This window comes from Pristiophorus japonicus, chromosome 1 (assembly GCF_044704955.1).
Source record: "Pristiophorus japonicus isolate sPriJap1 chromosome 1, sPriJap1.hap1, whole genome shotgun sequence".
NCBI lineage: Eukaryota > Metazoa > Chordata > Chondrichthyes > Pristiophoridae > Pristiophorus > Pristiophorus japonicus.
Window position 1 is genome coordinate 428,250,685 of NC_091977.1, and position 18,575 is coordinate 428,269,259.

The 18,575-nt window shown below is 43.4% G+C and overlaps 1 protein-coding gene across 2 annotated transcripts in view; it reads left to right on the forward strand.

Moving 5' to 3' along the window:
• prkdc (protein kinase, DNA-activated, catalytic subunit) overlaps nucleotides 1-18,575 on the forward strand; it is a 364,122-nt gene that overhangs the window by 128,209 nt on the left and 217,338 nt on the right. For both annotated transcript variants that reach the window (XM_070892539.1, XM_070892550.1), the window contains exons 32-37: nucleotides 342-568; nucleotides 2,324-2,532; nucleotides 4,218-4,341; nucleotides 5,018-5,170; nucleotides 9,141-9,344; nucleotides 10,041-10,226. In XM_070892539.1, the coding sequence (XP_070748640.1) occupies nucleotides 342-568; nucleotides 2,324-2,532; nucleotides 4,218-4,341; nucleotides 5,018-5,170; nucleotides 9,141-9,344; nucleotides 10,041-10,226 (1,103 nt within the window). The remainder of the gene's footprint in view (nucleotides 1-341; nucleotides 569-2,323; nucleotides 2,533-4,217; nucleotides 4,342-5,017; nucleotides 5,171-9,140; nucleotides 9,345-10,040; nucleotides 10,227-18,575) is intronic.

Consider the following 18,575-nt stretch of genomic DNA (forward strand, 5'->3'; position numbering starts at 1 on the left):
CAGCATCCTCAAAGTTCCTGTAAATTCTAGGGCATGTCCTATCTTTCTTTAAACCCATGTTTTCCAATTAGTATTGCCTTTACTCTTCAATTGCTTCATTAAATACAGACTGCAGCATGTTTTCTGATAAAGGTGTCAGGCCAGTAAATCTATAATTCCCTGGATCATGTTTTATGAACACTGCAAAATGTGGTTGTCCACTGTAAATTTGGTGTGTCAGTGAAATTTTGTTCTGATGATGCAACATGGGAGGGAGGGGAGAAGAATGGAAGTTGTTGAAAAGTTGAGCATAACGCCTTGTTCTAAATCTCACAGATGTTGTTTTTTTCTGCCCTTTGCAGGGACTTACCAAAAATCTGGCTTCATGAAAGCCATTGATTTCTTCCTGAAAAATCTCGCAATGCATGACATCACAGCTGCACAGGAGAGCTTTGCTTGTGGGATCAAGGACATACTTTTTAGTCCAAGAGAGAGAGACGAATACAATTACAGTAAATGCACAATTATAGTCCGGATTATGGAATTTGTTAGCATGGTCCTGGAGGGCTGCCAGCAGGATTTCTGGAAGGTAGTAATTCAGGTTTTTATAGAACATACTACTTATGTGCAATGGATCAGATTGAGTTAGATAATTATTTTTCAATAATACAGATGGAACAGTGCTTTTTCTTTGCCCTATTTTCAATCTTTCCCATTCCAACAATCTGAGCCAGCTGCTGGATGATGTATTGATCTTTGTTCCCTTCGTAGGCGAGTGCTGTAACTCTACACACCACAACTGTGAAGTATTAACTCACACACTCACAGATGCAGTCTACCATCCTGTCACACAGCATTTTGCTAACTCACTGTTTTAGTTATTGGAGAATGTTATTTATTTTCCCATACCCTCTGGTCTTGGTGTACCATGTACCATCCCCGCCTGTAGGATGGCAGGGTTTGGATCGATGCTGATCTGTAATCAAAACTAAGAAATATGGAAGCAGCCAAATGTGATTCTGCCTTCTATTTTCCTTCCCCATCTCTTTCTGTGGGGAGCTATCCGGACTCTTCAAGACAGTTTGGTTAAGAGTGAGAACTTGCTGTCTCGGGGTTTGTGACACAACTTGTATCCTACTCCCCTGTCCAATGAAGCTCCAGTGTACCTCACTGCACAACGGTGTTGGAACACAGCACTAATTGCAAAGTTACAAACTATTTACAGCACAGTAACAGGACCTTCGGCCCAACAGGTCCATGCTGGTGTTTACACTCTACATGGTCCTCTATCCACCATCATCATATCCTTCTATTCCTTTCTCCTAAAATGTGCTTATCGAGCTTCCCTTTAAATGCATCTCTGATAATTATGGTGAGGGTTACATCAATACTGTAATTGAATTTGAGATGTTTGCTACATAGAATGATGTGATGTACCTTCTGCAAAGTAGTACAATTTTTAAACTATTTGAATCTGGAGCATACACATGTATAAAAAATTCACTGGGACCTTGGTATAATTGGAATTTTTGATCAGACTGTCCATCTGTCCTTCATTTGAATATTCTGCGGGTGTTGTGAGCATGGCTGTACTGCATTATTAAGATATTGGTTATATTGGATCCATACAAATGAATAATTAGATCTGTTTGAATGTTTACAGTGAAATCTATCTCCTTTGTAATAATTACCAATTGTGCATATCAAAGTTTTCACCTTATGCCAGAACACTCACTGGGTGAAATTCTGACGAAAATGGAGTGCATTGCTATTTTTGGCATCCACTGCCAATAAGGGAAGCTGATGGATATCATAGTCTGTGTGCTGCAAGGGAACAAAAATAAATAATTCCACGCCAGGTTATTCTAGCCAGAGGAAGAGTGAAACATCTTCTGTTCAACTCTAATAATGCACCTTAGCCCCAAACCAGGAAGAACATCCCCTGTTGCTCTACTATGTGAGAGCTTGCATTTCTTACACTGGCCACCTTATAGCCTCTGAGGTTTTCAATCTCATGCAGAATGTGCTGTGGGCTTGTGTCATCGATTAGATACAAAAATTAAAACTTAACAGTGTTAATGATAGCAGTAGTTTCCTTGCAAACCTTAGACTATGGCACTGCTCAGATCCGCTATCCACCAGCTTCCTCTACATGACAGAAAATTAGGTATATCATGAAGGAAATAAATGTAAGCAAAGTTTCTCAGAATTTCAATTCCTCTATATAAATACAGACAAATAAATGTATTGAACCATATCAGCTCATGTTTTCGTTTCCTGTGTTTAGTTGTGCAAATTATACCCTTCAGAATTTTTATTGGATTTTTTCCCTCTTACTGTTCAGGTGCTCGAGAAAGACTTATTAAATTCCAACTTGTTCGAACTTGTAGCAACAGTAGTGATTGATCCACCCAGCATTGGATTTAATATGGCAGATGTACAAGTGATGAAAAGTCTGCCTGATACTTGTGTGAGGCTTTTGAAAGCAGTGGTACAATTGCCTTATCAAGAAACATTAGAAGACAGCATGAGAAAAAGAATTACATCACGGAGGTAAGATAGGAAATGCTGTTAGAGTAATAATAATAAATTGAGATATATCCCCTGTTGGAACTGGGCTTACAGCTGCGTAATGTGTTAAGCAACAACTTGCATTTATATAGCATCTTTAATTTGGGGGGAAAAAAACCAAGACAATTCAGTAAAAAGTGTAATCAGATAAAAATCGACAATGAGGCAATGTGGGGTGGGTGGGGAGGTCACTAAAAGATTGGTCATAGAAATGTGTTTCAAGGATAGTCTTAAAGGAGGAGAGGAAAGTGGAGACGTTTGGGCCATGAATTCCAGAGATTACGGCCTAGATGGGTAAAGTCACGACTGCCAACAGTGGGGTGGTGGATGTGTAGGAGGCCAGTGTTGGAGGAATAAAGAATTCTTGGAGGGTTGTAGAGTTGAAGAAGATTGCAAATATAGGGAGGGGCAAAATCATGAAGGGATTTGAACACAATGTTGAGAATTTTAAATTTGAGGCATTAGTGGACCGGGAACCAATGCAGATCAGCGGGCACAGGGGCAATGGTTGAGTGGGACAATGTGGGTTAGGATATGTGCAGCAAAATTTTGGATGAGCGCAGGTTTATGAAGGATAGAGGATGGGAGGCCAGCCAGGAGAGCATTGGAATAGTCGAGTCTGGGAGTGACAGAGTGGTGGATGAGAGTTTCAGTAGTAGATTGGGTCGGAAGTTCAGCTCAGGGTCACATTGGATGCCGAAGTTGTGGACAGTGGCCAGGGAGGAGGATGGAATTAGTGGCAAGTGCATGAATTTTCCAGGTTTTAACCGTGATTCTAATGAGTTAGCTTATTTCAGCCAGGGCAACAATGACCTTAACCCCCTTGGGTTAGGAAGTGAGAAAAAGCAGCCAGGGTTCCCACCGCTGTTCGGTGCGCAGTGGCCGCTGTTCGGTATACAATGCCCACCGCTGTTCGGTGCGCAGTGGCCGCTGTTCGGTATACAATGGCCACCGCTGCTCGGTGCGCAGTGGCCGCTGTTCGGTATACAATGGCCACCGCTGCTCGGTGCGCAGTGGCCGCTGTTCGGTATACAATGCCCACCGCTGCTCGGTGCGCAGTGGCCGCTGTTCGGTATACAATGCCCACCGCTGCTCGGTGCGCAGTGGCCGCTGTTCGGTATACAATGGCCACCGCTGCTCGGTGCGCAGTGGCCGCTGTTCGGTATACAATGGCCACCGCTAGAAAGACCACACTTTCTGTTTGTGAGAGTGAATTTGGATGGCCCATCAGGATATTTGGAAAAGGAAAACTAATGAGGGAGGGGAATCCTTCTCATTGCATCTTCTGGTACATTGACTGAGGAGCTCCAAGAGCCTCACCTAATGGAAATGTTTGCGTCCATCAAAAGTGGTATGGATCTGGGGAGAAGGGTGAGGAAATGCATGGAAGACATTTTACAAAAAAGGTATTGAAGGAATAAAAAAATACATATAATAAATGCTGGAAATACATAGCATCTCCATTATCATCTGAAAAATTGTTTAACATTTCAGGTTGAGATTTTGTATCAGAACTTTATTTTAATGAAGGTACTGACACAAAATGTTAACCCCTCTTTTCTGTTTTCAGGTGATAATTGACTGTTTCCAGCACTTTGTGTTTTTATTTCAGATTTCCAGCATTTGCATGTTTTTATTTATAATTTATGTTTTAATGTGTGCGGCAGCATTGAAGATCTGTGCAGTGTGGATCTATACCATCGGACAGATCATGCCAAATTAAGCTCCGTCCTGCTGGCATGCAAACAACTCCACAAGGCCGAACTTCTCAACTCTGTATTGAAGTGTCAGGTAATTTTCATCAGTATGGTGTGAATCTCACACATCTGTGAGCAAGTTACTTGTGTAGTATCTAAATAATTCCCAAATATGCTACAGAAGATTGGAATAAATTGTATTTATTATTGAACCAGCAGTTAACCATAGAATTTCACACAGCGTAACGTAACATCACTTCCAAAAGCTAGTTGAGATTTGGATGGAGAGTACTTTTGTTGCAGGGCATATGATTGTTTGAAGGTTGGTGTCAGGGTAATGAGGTTGGAGGGATTTTGTTCACCAAACCAGTCTGAAGTGCCAGCTCCCATTTAAGTAAGAAGAATCAACCTGAGAAATAAAAAGACTGCTCTCCATAATCAGAGTTCCTTTAGTCCCTGGCGGTGAAAACAAGTGAGACTTGAAGTAGTGAATCCTCAGGAGGTCAAAAAATGTTACTAAAATCAAGGTCGTGCCGAATAGGAGAAAGAAATGAGAGATACAAGCCCAAATTTAACTTGGAATGACAGTCGTGTAGGCAGGGGCCAAGGCAGGCTGCAAACCGTTCCAACTTCCACAGCATGCTGCCTGGCAGATTTGAACTCGTTTGGCTAATCGTGTCCAAGAATATTGACCGAGTTTTATTTGATTAATTTGGCATTTACACATGGATCTGGTCACATGTTTTCAGTGCTACTGTTGTTTATTACAGACTAAGGGGCTGCCACTGAATTCAAAGCTTTTATCAACTGTCTACAAAGGAATTGCACCTGGAGATGAGAGGAAATCGCTCCCATCAATAGACGTCAGCAGTAAGATGTTAGCAGATGGGCTGTTACAACTATCATTTTCCCTTGGTGGACAGGTCAGTGAATGTTCTGTGACAAATAAAAATGTGATGGGCTCCAGAAATAACCCGTCCATTACAAGACAGTCTGTAATTGTAAAATGGAGTATTTTGTCCGTGGTGCATTATTTTTCTTTCCTCGGTATGTTTTCTGGGTTAAAATAGATTCTTCAAAATAACTGCTTGTGTGCTGCATATTTTACGACTCCAGCATATTCAGTCCTCAAGTTAAACTGGCTGTGATGAGACTGACTAAACTTAAATGGAATCAAAACATGCTGGAAATACTCAGCACGTTTTCCAACATTTTCTGTTTCTGTTTCAGACTTACAGCATCTGCAGTGTTTTGCTTTTGTCTGAGTATTCTTAATATGTTAATATGGTCATTCAAACCATGATTGTTTGGTTCTGTGAATGCCCTTTCTGTTAAAGTAACAAGGCTTTGAACCACCATATTAAGAACACTCAGTCTCATCACATCAGTGATTACTTTTATAATGTTGGTTATCGCTATATAGCTTTATTTTGATTGTCATTTGATATAATTTTTGTATGTTGGAAATCAGTGAATGTATTTTTATTGTGTTGAATTTCACTGTAATGTTATTGCGTTGAGTACCATTAGTTTTATTGTGTATCATGGTTTATAGTTTTATTGTGCTATATTATGCATTGCATTTTGTTTTGTTTTAGGTATCATTATGTAGTTTTATTTTGTTGTTTGATATCATTTTATGTAGTTTAATTGCCTTGTTTTTTCAAATTGTTTCATTAAGTTTTGTCTTGATTGCTCAGGGGGAAGATCCCATTCTTGACTTTTCTACTCTACTATGAAGGAAGAACATTAAGAATTTTATTTACAACACATATTTTGATGTATATTCACAACTCCATGTTTGAACCCCTCCATCAGGATCTGCCCCTGCCACAGCGCAGAAACGGCCCTTATCAAAGTCACAAATTACATCCTGTGATTGTGACCATGAGAGACTACCCTTCCTTATCTTTCTTGACCTGTCTGTGGCCTTTGACACAGGTGACCACACTACCCTCCTCCAATGCCTCTCCTCCGTCATCCAGTTGGGTTGGACTGTCCTTGCTTGGTTCCATTTCGATATATCCAGTTGTAGCCAGAGAATCACCTGCGAGGATTTCTCTTCCCGCTCCCACACCGTTACCTCTGGAGTCTGACAATGATCTATCCTTGTCCCCCTCCCCCTCCATTTCTCATCTACATGCTGCCTCTCGGTTACATTATTCAAAATACAACATCAGGTTCCACATGTACGCTGATGATGCCCAGCTCTACCTCACCACCACTGACTCTGATTCATCACACTGCTTGTCCGATGAGCAGAAATGTCCTCCAACTGAATATTGGTAAGACCGAAGCCATTTTCTTTGGACCCCACCACAGACGTCGCTCCCCAGACTATATATCTCCCTGGCCACTATCTGAGGCTGAACCAAGACTATTCGCAGACTTTGCACCCTATTTGACTCTGAGAAGAGCTTCCGACCCCATATCCTCTCGATCACCAAGACCACCAATTCCACCTCTGTAACATCGCCCGTCTCCATCCCTGCATCAGCTCATCTGCTGAAACCCCCATCCATGACTTTGCTACATCGAGACTCGACTATTCCAATGCTCCCCTGTCTGGCCTCCCACCTTGCACTCTCCGTAAACTTGAGCTCAGCCAAAACTCTGCTGCCTGCATCGTAAGTCGCACCAAATTCCGTTCACCCATTACACCTGTACTCGCTGACCTACATTGACACCCATTCTGGCAATGCCTCGATTTTAAAATTCTCATCCTTGTTTTCAAATCCCTCCATGGTCTCGCTCCTGCCCATCTATATAACCCTTCCCTATCTCTGTAATCTCTTCCAGTCTGACAACCCGCCAAGCTCTTTGTACTCCTCCAGTTGTGACATCTTGTGCATCCCCGATTTTCATCACTCCACCATTGGTGGAGTCTTCAGATGCCAAACCCTAAGCTCTGGAATTCTCTCCCTATACCTCTCCGCCTCTCTACCTCTTGCTCCTCCTTTAAGATGCCCGTTAAAATCTACCTCTTTGATCACACATTTGTTCACCTGTCCTGATATTTCCTTCGGTGGTTTGATGTCAAATTTTGTTAACGCTCCTGGGAAGCACCTTGGGACATTTTACTATGTTAAAGGCGCTATATAAATACAAGTCGAGCAGAGACTCAACCAGTCCCCATCCACCACCTCCCTCCTCCGCCTGGCTGAACTTGTTCTCACATTGAACAACTTCTCCTTTAACTTCAATCACTTCCTCCAAATTAAAGGTGTTGCTATGGGAACCTGCATGGGTCCTACCTCTGCCTGCCTTTTCATGGGATATGTGGAACATTCTTTGTTCCAGTCCTACTCGGGTCCTCTCCCTCACCTCTTTTTCCGATACATTGATGACTGTATCGGTGCCGTTTCCTGCTCTTGCCCTGAACTAGAAAATTTCATTCATTTTGCATCCAATTCCCACCCTTCCCTCACCTTCACATGGTCCATCTCCGACTCTTCCCTTTCTCGACTTCTCCGTTTCCATCTCTGGGGATAGGCTTTCGACCAGTATCCACTATAAGCCCACTGATTCCCACAGCTACCTGGACAACACTTCCTCCCACCCTGCATTCTGTAAGGACTCCATTCCACTCTCCCAGTTTCTCCGTCTCCGTCGCATCTGCCCTGACGACGCCACCTTTCACACTCGTGCCTCTGACATTTCTTCCTTTTTCCTCAACAGAGGATTCCTCTCCGCTGTGGCTAACCTGGTCTTCAACCGTGTCCGTTCTATTTCCCGCACCTCTGCCCTCACCCCTTCCCCTCCCTCTCAGAACCATGACAGGATTCCCCTTGTTCTCACCTTTCACCCCACCATCCTCCACGTTCAACAGATCATCCTCCGCCATTTCCGCCACCACCAATCCCATCTTCCCCTCCCCTCCCCTCTCAGCAGTCTGAAGGAACCGCTCCCTCGGCGACGCCCTGGTCCATTCCACAGTCACCCCCAGCACCTCCTCCCCTTTCCGTGCAAGCGCAGGAGATGCAACACCAGCCCTTTTACCTCCTCCCTTTCCACTGTCCAGGGCCCCAAATACCCCTTCCAGGCGAAACAGCGATTTACTTGTACTATTTTCAATTTAGTATACTGTATTCACTGCTGACGATGTGGTCTCCTCTACATTGGGGAGACCAAGCGTAGATTGGGTGACCACTTTACGGAGCACCAGTCCGCAAGTGTGACCCTGAGCTTCTGGTCGCCTGTCACTTTAATTCTCCACTCCATTCCCACTCTGACCTCTCCGTCCTCGGTTTCCAACACTGTTCCAACAAAGCTCAACACAAGCTCGAGAAACAGCACCTCATCTTTCGTTTAGGCACTTTACAGCCTTCTAGACTCAACATCGAGTTCAACAATTTCATAGCCTAACCGCTGCCAATCTTTGGCTCCCTTCCCCCCCCCCCGAGCCTGTTTATTTTTTTTCCCTTGTTTCTAATAGCAGCTGGTCATTATCCCGCCATTCACACCCGATCTTGGCTAATGTTTTTCTAACTCCTGGCATTACCATTTCAATTTGGCCCATCATCTCTTTTATCTCTCCTATTTTCCAACCGAACACAGACCCTCCCTTTTGTTCTTTCTTCCCCTCCCCCTTTTCAGTGCATCTTAAGAAAGTGTTCTTTCCGAACACTCTCCAGTTCTGACGAAGGGTCATCGACCCGAAATGTTAACTCTGCTTTCTCTCCTCAGATACTGCCTGACCTGCTGAGATTTCCAGCATTCTCTGTTTTTATTCCAGATTCCAGCATCCGCAGTATTTTACTTTTGTACAAGTTGTTTTTGTTATTTTTGTATAAGATCAGTTTGGATTTGAATATGATTTCCGGCTGAAGTTTTTAATTTTGCTGGGCAATGAAGTTGAAACTACCTGAATATACTCTCTCTTGATCCCTGTAGTGTGAGGAACTGGTCTCCTTGCTATTGAACACAGTGGAGTTGTCTGTGCCACTGTCAGGGGCATCCCAGAGAAACTTCATCAGTTTTTCCCATGGTGAATACTTCTACAACTTGTTTCCTGAAACCATTAATGGTGAATTGCTTAGAAATCTTAACGCTGCAGTGACCCAGTTAATGGGATCAGCAAGAGAAAACTCTAAAATGGTAAGCACTATTCAGATTACAATTGTATAGAGAAGATTATTTTGTATAAATTGTTAACTATTGGTAAAGGTGCCAGCAATTAAATAAGGCAACCTTTTTTCAGTATACCAGCAAATACCCTGTGGTGTTTCTCACTGTTGATCGGCGGATACTGTTTTATAACAGTTGGGTTGTGATACCATGTAATGCACAATATTACATGTATATAATGCTATAATATATAATACTGATGAGGTATTTTGAAGTGTAGTCACTGTTGTTAATATAGGATGCTGGATGAGGTTGACTCTGATTTTCCACATAGCAAACTAATGCAGATCATACTCGTTTTTTCCATAAATTCTGAATTGTAATGTTTAAAAAAAAAAATATTTCCTGTGCATAGCCCAGACCAAGTACCTACAACAGCTGAGGTATGTTTATGTTTCGCATACCACAGGATCTGTGATGAGGCCCAGTGTAGTAACTCACAGATGTAAAAGATTTGTAAAGCCCAAAAACTGCCCTGAAATTGGGATGTATGGATTAATTTTATGATTCATTACTGTATGTATGTCTATATACACTGTCAGCAAAAAACTAAAGGTTACGGAGAGAGGTGTGCAGAGTTGAATTTGTAGATTGTTTGGCTGCCATAAGATTTTCACATGGTGGTTTTGAGAAACGACAATGCTCAATTCTTTCTCCTTTTTACAGGTGAGCACTGTTCTAAATGGAATGCTTGACCAGAGTTTCAGAGACCATACTGTACGAAAGAAGCAGGGTATTCTCCTGGTAAATGCTGTACTTACAAACTGGCCAAAACTTGAGTCGTGGTGGTCAAAGGGATCCAACCCTGAGAGCAAGATGGCTGTCTTGACACTCCTTTCCAAAGTACTGCAGGTATATTGTGTTTGCCAACTGCCTGTATACCTGGTAAATGTGAAGGAATGCAATAAGCATATGAAATATTAAACCCGATGGCAGGGTGTCCTACTTTCAAAAGGACATAATTGTTTTGGAGAGGGTGTTGAGAGTGACGAGAATGTTCCTAGTAATTAGAACAAAATTGAGAGAAGACATGATGCAGATCTGAATACAAAAGCAAAATACTACGGATGCTAGAATCTGAAATAAAAACAGAAAATCTCAGCAGGTCAAGCAGCATCTGTGGAGAGAAACAGAGTTAATGTCTCAGGTCTGTTACCCATCGTCAGAACTGGAAACGTTCGAGATGTAACACATTCTTAAGGAAGGGCAGGGGAGGGGAGGAAAGAACAAAAGGGGAGGTCTGTGATAGGGTGGAAGGCAGAAGAGATTAAGAGACAAAAGGGATAATGGGCAAAAATGAGAAACAAGTTAAGAAACAAAAGATGAGTCTAGATACAGATCTTGTTTGTTATAAAATAAATGCATCAATATTGGGCATGATTATATTTTAGCATTGTTTAATAAATAATCAGCCTATATTGTACAATGAATTAGGCTTTTCTAAAGAGTTCTGCAAGCAATAATTTTCAAGAAAAAGCAGTCAGTTCCTATAGTATTGGATAATCAATATTTACTGTTGCCACGTTTTTCTTGATCATAATCCATGAACATACAATCTAGCAAGGATTGGCACAATTGCAGTGGTTGACTCATCACTCGTATAAGTAAATGAAAATGTTAACTTACTAGTTAACATAGACATCGTCGCCCGAAGCGAGACCCGACGGGCAGGGGAAGGCCAACTCAAAGAACAAGGTGGTGGCTACACCTTCTTCTGGAAAGGCAAACCAGAAGTAGAACGCCGCTTCCATGCAGTAGGCTTCGCCGTAATAAAAGATTCCCCTTGCAGGATAAACGGACGTCTCATGATTCTTCGGCTCACCCTAGCCCGGAACCAGTGCGCGACGGTCTTCAGTGCGTACGCCCCAACACTGGAAGCTACAGACGAGACCAAAGAGGAATTCTACTCCAGCATCGAACAATCCCTGTCCCGGGCGACAAGCTGATCCTCCTTGCCGACTTCAACTCCAGAGTTGGAAAGGACACAGACCTCTGGGGAGGTGTGATTGGCAGAGAGGGGGTAGGGAAAGCCAACTCCAATGGCAACCGCCTCATGACGAAATGCTGAGAACACGGCCTCATCATAAATATCCGGTTCCATCAGAAGGACAAATGTAAAGCCTCATGGCAACACTGTTGCTCCAAGCACTGGCATCTGCTAGACTACGTCATCGTCCGAACGAGGGACCACAAGGATGTGCGCATCACCCGTGCCATGACAGGAGCTGACGACTGTTGCATGGACCACCGTCGAATTCGCTCTGTCCTCACCATCAACATTGCCCCAAAATAGCAACTGCAACAGAAACAATGCCGCAGGAAAATCAACACCGGAGCACTCAAAGATCCTGCTAAGAAAGCCCTATTCAGCCAGTGCCTCGCGACCACCCTGACGATTCCCAATTACCCAGAGATGCAGAGTGTCCACAGTACCTGGTCAGCCTTCAAGGCTAACATAATAAGCACCTGCGAAGAGACACTCAGTCGCTCGACCAGGAAACACAAAGACTAGTACAACCAGGAGATCCAGGAGCTAATATGCCGCAAGCGCAAGGCATTCTTGGACTGGAACCAGCAACACAACTCAAGGGCAAGAAAGCAGCTCGACAGACTTCTGAAGGCCAAGGTCCAACAGAAAACCCGCGACCTGAAGAACAGATGGTGGGTGGAGAAACCACAAGAAATCCAGCAGCTAACCGACAACTACGACATGTTCAAGATGACCTACAACCCACGGCTCGACCCCACTGCTGACCAAGAACGGAGAGGTGCTTATCAAGGACAGAGAGGCAGTCAGTGCCCGCTGGAAGGAGCATTTCGAGGATCTCCTTAACTGAGACTCTGCCTTCGATGTGAGTGTCCTCGACTCCATCCCGCAGCATGCCACCCGCCACCATCTCCGCACAACCCCAGCATGGCACGAGGTTGAAAAGGCCATCCGACAACTGAAAAATTCGTGTGGAATTCCCTACCGCAGAGAGTTGTTGATGCCAGTTCGTTGGATATATTCAAGAGAGAGTTAGATATGGCCCTTACGGCTAAAGGGATCAAGGGGTATGGAGAGAAAGCAGGAAAGGGGTACTGAGGTGAAAGATCAGCCATGATCTTATTGAATGATGGTGCAGGCTTGAAGGGCCGAATGGCCTACTCCTGCACCTATTTTCTATGTTTCTAGAACAAGGTATCAGGAGCAGATGGAATCGCCGCAGGGGCACTAAAACATGGCGAAGAAGCACTACTGGCGCGGATTCATGACCTCATCCCCTAATAGTAGCTGCACTGTTGGACGGAGTATAAATCAAGAAATAATGGAGGCTTGTAATAAAGGAACTACAATCATCATGGCCGATTTTAACCTTCATATTGATTGGACAAAGCAAATTGACCAGGGTAGCCTTGAGGAAGAGTTCGTAGAGTGCATCTGGGATAGTTTCCTTGAGTAGTATGTTGAGGAACCAACCAGGGAGCAGGCTATCTTAGATCTGGCACTGTGTAATGAAACAGGATTAATAAATGATCTCCAATAAAGGATCCTCTAGGAATGAGCGACCATAACATGGTTGAATTTCAAATTCAGTTGGAGGGTGAGAAAGTTGGTTCTCAAACCAGTGTCCTAAGCTTAAATAAAGGAGAGTGCAAAGGTATGAGGGCAATGTTGGCTAAAGTGGTCTGGGAAAATAGATTAAAGTATGGGATGGTTGATGAGCAGTGGCAGACATTTAAGGAGATATTTCATAACTCGCAACAAAAATATATCCCAATGAGAAGGAAAGACTGTAAGAGAAAGGATAATCATCCATGGTTAACTAAGGAAATAAGGGATGGTTTCAAATTAAAAACAAGGGCTTACAATGTGGCCAAGCCAAGTGGGAGGCCGGAGGATTGGGAAATTTTTAAAAGCCAGCAAAGAACGACTGAAAAAATGATAGAGAGGGAAGATAGATGATGAGAGTAAACTAGCACGAAGTATAAAAACCGATAGTAAGAGTTTCTACAGGTACATAAAAAGAAAAAGTGTGGCTAAAGCAAATGTTGGTCCCCTGGAGGATGAGACTGGGAAATTAATAATGGAGAACAGGACAATGGCAGAAACGTTGAACAAATACTTTGTATTGGTCTTCACGGTAGAAGACACTAAAAACATCCCAATCGTGGATAATCAAGGGGCTATAGGGAAGGAGGAACTTAAAACAATCACTAATGAAGTAGTACTCGGTAAAGTAATGGGACTAAAGGCAGACAAGTCCCCTGGACCTGATGGCTTACATCCTAGGGTCTTAAAAGAACTGGCTGCAGAGATAGTGGATGCAATCGTTGTAATTACCAAAATTTTCTGGATTCTGGGGCGATCCCAGCCTAACATCTGTCGTTGGGAAAATGCTGGAGTCCATTATTAAGGAAGCAGTAGTGCGACATTTGAAAAAGCATAATTCAATCAAACAGAGTCAGCATGATTTTATGAAAGGGAAATAGTGTTTGATAAATTTGCCGGAGTTCATTGAGGATGTAACGAGCAGGGTGAATAAGGGGGAACCAGTGGATGTGGTGTATTTGGATTTCCAGAAGGCATTCGATCAGGTGCCACAGAAAAGGTTACTGCACAAGATAAAAGCTCAAGGGGGTTGGGGGTAATATATTAGCATGGACAGAGGATTGGCTAACTAACAGAAAACAGAGAGTTGGGATAAATGGGTCATTTTCTGGTTGGCAGACAGTGACGAGTGGGGTGCCGCAGGGATCGGTGCTGTGTCCTCAACTATTTACAATCTATATTAATGACTTGGATGAAGGGACTGAGTGTAATGCAGCCAAGTTTGCTGATGATACAAATATGGATGGGAAAGCAAATTGTGAGAAGGTCACAAAAAATCTGCAGTGGGATATAGACAGGCTAAGTGAGAGGGCAAACATTTGGCAGATGGTGTATAATGTGGGAAAATGTGAGGTTATCCACTTTGGCCGAAAAAAATCGAAAAGCAAATTATAATTTAAATGGAGAAAAATTACAAAGTGCTGCAGTACAGAGGGGCCTGGGGGTCCTTGTGCATGAAACACAAAGTTAGTATGCAGGTACAGCAAATAATCAGGAAAGCAAATGGAATGTTGGCCTTTATTGCAAGGGGGATAGAGTATAAAAGCAGAGACTTCCTGCTACAACTGTACAGGGTATTGGTGAGGCCACACCTGGAGTACTGCATGCAGTTTTGGTCTCCGTATTTAAGGAAGGATATACTTGCATTGGAGGCTCACTCGGTTGATTCTGGAAATGAGGGGGTTGACTTATGAAGATAGGTTGAGTAGGTTGGGCCGATACTTATTGAAGTTCAGAACGATGAGAGGTGATATCGAAACATATAAGATAATGAGGGGGCTCGACAAGTTGGATGCAGAGAGGATATTTCCACTCATAAGGGAAACTAAAACTAGGGGACATAGTCTCAGAATAACGGGCCGCCCATTTAAAACTGAGATGAGGAGGAATTTCTTCTCCTGAGTCTTGTAAATCTATGGAATTCTCTGCCCTAGAGAGCTGCGGAGGCTGGGTTATTGAATATATTTAAGAACATAAGAACGTAAGAATTATGAACAGGAGTAGGCCATCTAGCCCCTCAAGCCTGCTCCGCCATTCAACAAGATCATGGCTGATCTGGCCGTGGACTCAGCTCCACTTACCCGCCCGCTCCCCGTAACCCTTAATTCCCTTATTGGTTCAAAATCTATCTATCTGTGATTTGAATACATTCAATGAGCTAGCCTCAACTGCTTCCTTGGGCAGAGAATTCCACAGATTCACAACCCTCTGGGAGAAGAAATTCCTTCTCAACTCGGTTTTAAATTGGCTCCCCCGTATTTTGAGGCTGTGCCCCCTAGTTCTAGTCTCCCCGACCAGTGGAAACAACCTCTCTGCCTCTATCTTGTCTATCCCTTTCATTATTTTAAATGTTTCAAAAAGATCACCCCTCATCCTTCTGAACTCCAACGAGTAAAGATCCAGTCTACTCAATCTATCATCATAAGGTAACCCCCTCATCTCCGGAATGAGCCTAGTGAATCGTCTCTGTACCCCCTTCAAAGCTAGTATATCCTTCCTAAAGAAAGGTGACCAAAACTGCACGCAGTACTCCAGGTGTGGCCTCACCAATACCCTGTGCAGTTGCAGCAGGACCTCCCTGCTTTTGTTCTCCATCCCTCTCACAATGAAGGCCAACATTCCATTCGCCTTCCTGATTACCTGCTGCACCTGCAAACTAACTTTTTGAGATTCATGCACAAGGACCCCCAGGTCCCTCTGCATCGCAGCATGTTGTAATTTCTCCCCATTCAAATAATAATCCCCTTTATTGTTTTTTTCAAGGTGGATGACCTCACATTTTCCGACATTGTATTCCATCTGCCAAACCTTAGCCCATTCGCTTAACCTATCCAAATCTCTTTGCAGCCTCTCTGTGTCCTCTACACAACCCGCTTCCCCACTAATCTTTGTGTCATCTGCAAATTTTGTTACGCTACACTCTGTCTCCTCTTCCAGGTCATCTATGTATATTGTAAACAGTTGTGGTCCCAGCACCGATCCCTGTGGCACACCCCTGCACCGATCCCTGTGGATTTCCAACCCGAAAAGGACCCATTTATCCCAACTCTCTGCTTTCTGTTAGCCAGCCAATTCTCGATCCATGCTAATACACTTCCTCTGACTCCGCGTACCTTTATCTTCTGCAGTAACCTTTTGTGTGGCACCTTATCGAATGCCTTTTGGAAATCTAAATACACCACATCCATCGGTACACCTCTATCCACCATGCTCGTTATATCCTCAAAGAATTAGTTAAACATGATTTCCCCTTCATGAATCCATGTTGCGTCTGCTTGATTGCACTATTCCTATCTAGATGTCCCGCTAGTTCTTCCTTAATGATAGCTTCAAGCATTTTCCCCACTACAGATGTTAAACTAACCGGCCTATAGTTACCTACCTTTTGTCTGCCCCCTTTTTTAAACAGAAACATTACATTAGCTGCTTTTCAATCCGCTGGTACCTCCCCAGAGTCCAGAGAATTTTGGTAGATTATAACAAATGCATCTTCTATAACTTCCGCCATCTCTTTTAATACCCTGGGATGCATTTCATCAGGACCAGGGGACTTGTCCACCTTGAGTTCCATTAGCCTGTCCAGCACTACCCCGCCTAGTGATAGTGATTATGTCAAGGTCCTCCCTTCCCACATTCCCGTGACCAGCAATTTTTGGCATGGTTTTTGTGTCTTCCACTGTGAAGACCGAAGCAAAATAATTGTTTAAGGTCTCAGCCATTTCCACATTTCCCATTATTAAATCCCCCTTCTCATCTTCTAAGGGACTTTCGTCACTCTTTTCCGTTTTATATATCGGTAAAAGCTTTTACTATCTGTTTTTATGTTTTGCGCAAGTATACTTTCGTAAATTATCTTTCCTTTCTTTATTGCTTTCTTAGTCATTCTTTGCTGTCATTTAAAATTTTCCCAATCTTCTATTTTCACAGTAACCTTGGCCACCTTATACGCATTGGTTTTTAATTTGATACTCTCCTTTATTTCCTTGGTTATCCACGGCTGGTTATCCCTTCTCTTACCGCCCTTCTTTTTCAATGGAATATATTTTTGTTGAGCACTATGAAAGAGCTCCTTAAAAGTCCTCCACTGTTCCTCAATTGTGCCACCGTTTAGTCTGTGTTCCCAGTCTACTTTAACCAACTCTGCCCTCATCCCACTGTAGTCCCCTTTGTTTAAGCATAGTACGCTCGTTTGAGACACTACTTCCTCACCCTCAATCTGTATTACAAATTCACCATACTGTGATCACTCATTCCGAAAGGATCTTTGACTTGGAGATCGTTTATTATTCCTGTCTCATTACACAGGACCAGATCGAAGATAGCTTGCTCCCTTGTAGGTTCTGTAACATACTGTTCTAAGAAACAATCCCGTATGCATTCTATGAATTCCTCTTCCAGGCTACCCCGTGCGATTTGATTTGACCAATCGTTATGTAGGTTAAAATCCCCCATGATTACTGCCGTTCCTTTTTCACATGCCTCCATTATTCCCTTGATTATTGTCCGCCCCACCATGAAGTTATTATTTGGGGGCCTATAAACTACGCCCACCAATGACTTTTTCTTCTTACTATCTCTAATGTCCACCCACAATGATTCAACATTTTGTTCATTTGAGCCAATATCGTCTCTCACAACTGTCCTGATATCATCCTTTATTAACACAGCTACCCCACTTCCTTTCCCTTCTTGTCTATCTTTCCGAATTGTCAGATACCCCTGTATGTTTAATTCTCAGTCTTGGCCACCCTACAACCACGTTTCTGTAATGGCCACCAAATCATACCCATTTGTAATGATTTGTGCCGTCAACTCATTTACTTTATTTCGAATGCTGCGTGCGTTTAGGTAGCCCATTTATATTCATACATTTTGTCCCTTCCTATCATCTTGTGGTTTACACTTACCCCAGTGCTACTCTGCTCTGTTGCCTCCTGCCTTTTGCATTCTTTCTTTGGGTCCTGTTCATCTGAGCTCTCACCCACTCTAACTAGCTCAGAGTCCTCTCCTGGGTTCCGAATACTCCTCGCATTGAGGCACCGAGCTTTCAGGCTTGCCTTTTTATTACACTTTGACCCTTTAGAATTTTGCTGTACAGTGGCCCTTTTTGTTTTTTGCCTTGGGTTTCTCTGCCCTCCACTTTTACTCATCCCCTTTCTGTCTTTTGCTTCTGTCTCCATTTTGTTTCCCTCTGTCTCCCTGCATTGGTTCCCATCCCCCTGCCATATTAGTTTAACTTCTCCCCAACAGCACTGGCAAACACTCCCCCTCGGACATTGGCTCCGGTCCTGCCTAGGTGCAGACCGTCCGGTTTGTACTGGTCCCACCTCCCCCAGAACCGCTTCCAATGTCCCAGGAATTTGAATCCCTCCCTGCTGCACCACTGCTCAAGCCACGCATTCCTCTGAGCTATCCTGCGATTCCTACTCTGACTAGCTCGTGGCACTGGTAGCAATCCCGAGATTACTACTTTTGAGGTCCTACTTTTTAATTTAGCTCCTAGCTCCTTAAATTCGTCTTGTGGGACCTCATCCCTTTTTTTTTTACCTATATCGTTGGTACCAATGTGCACCACGAAAACTGGCTGTTCACCCCCCCCCCTTTTCAGA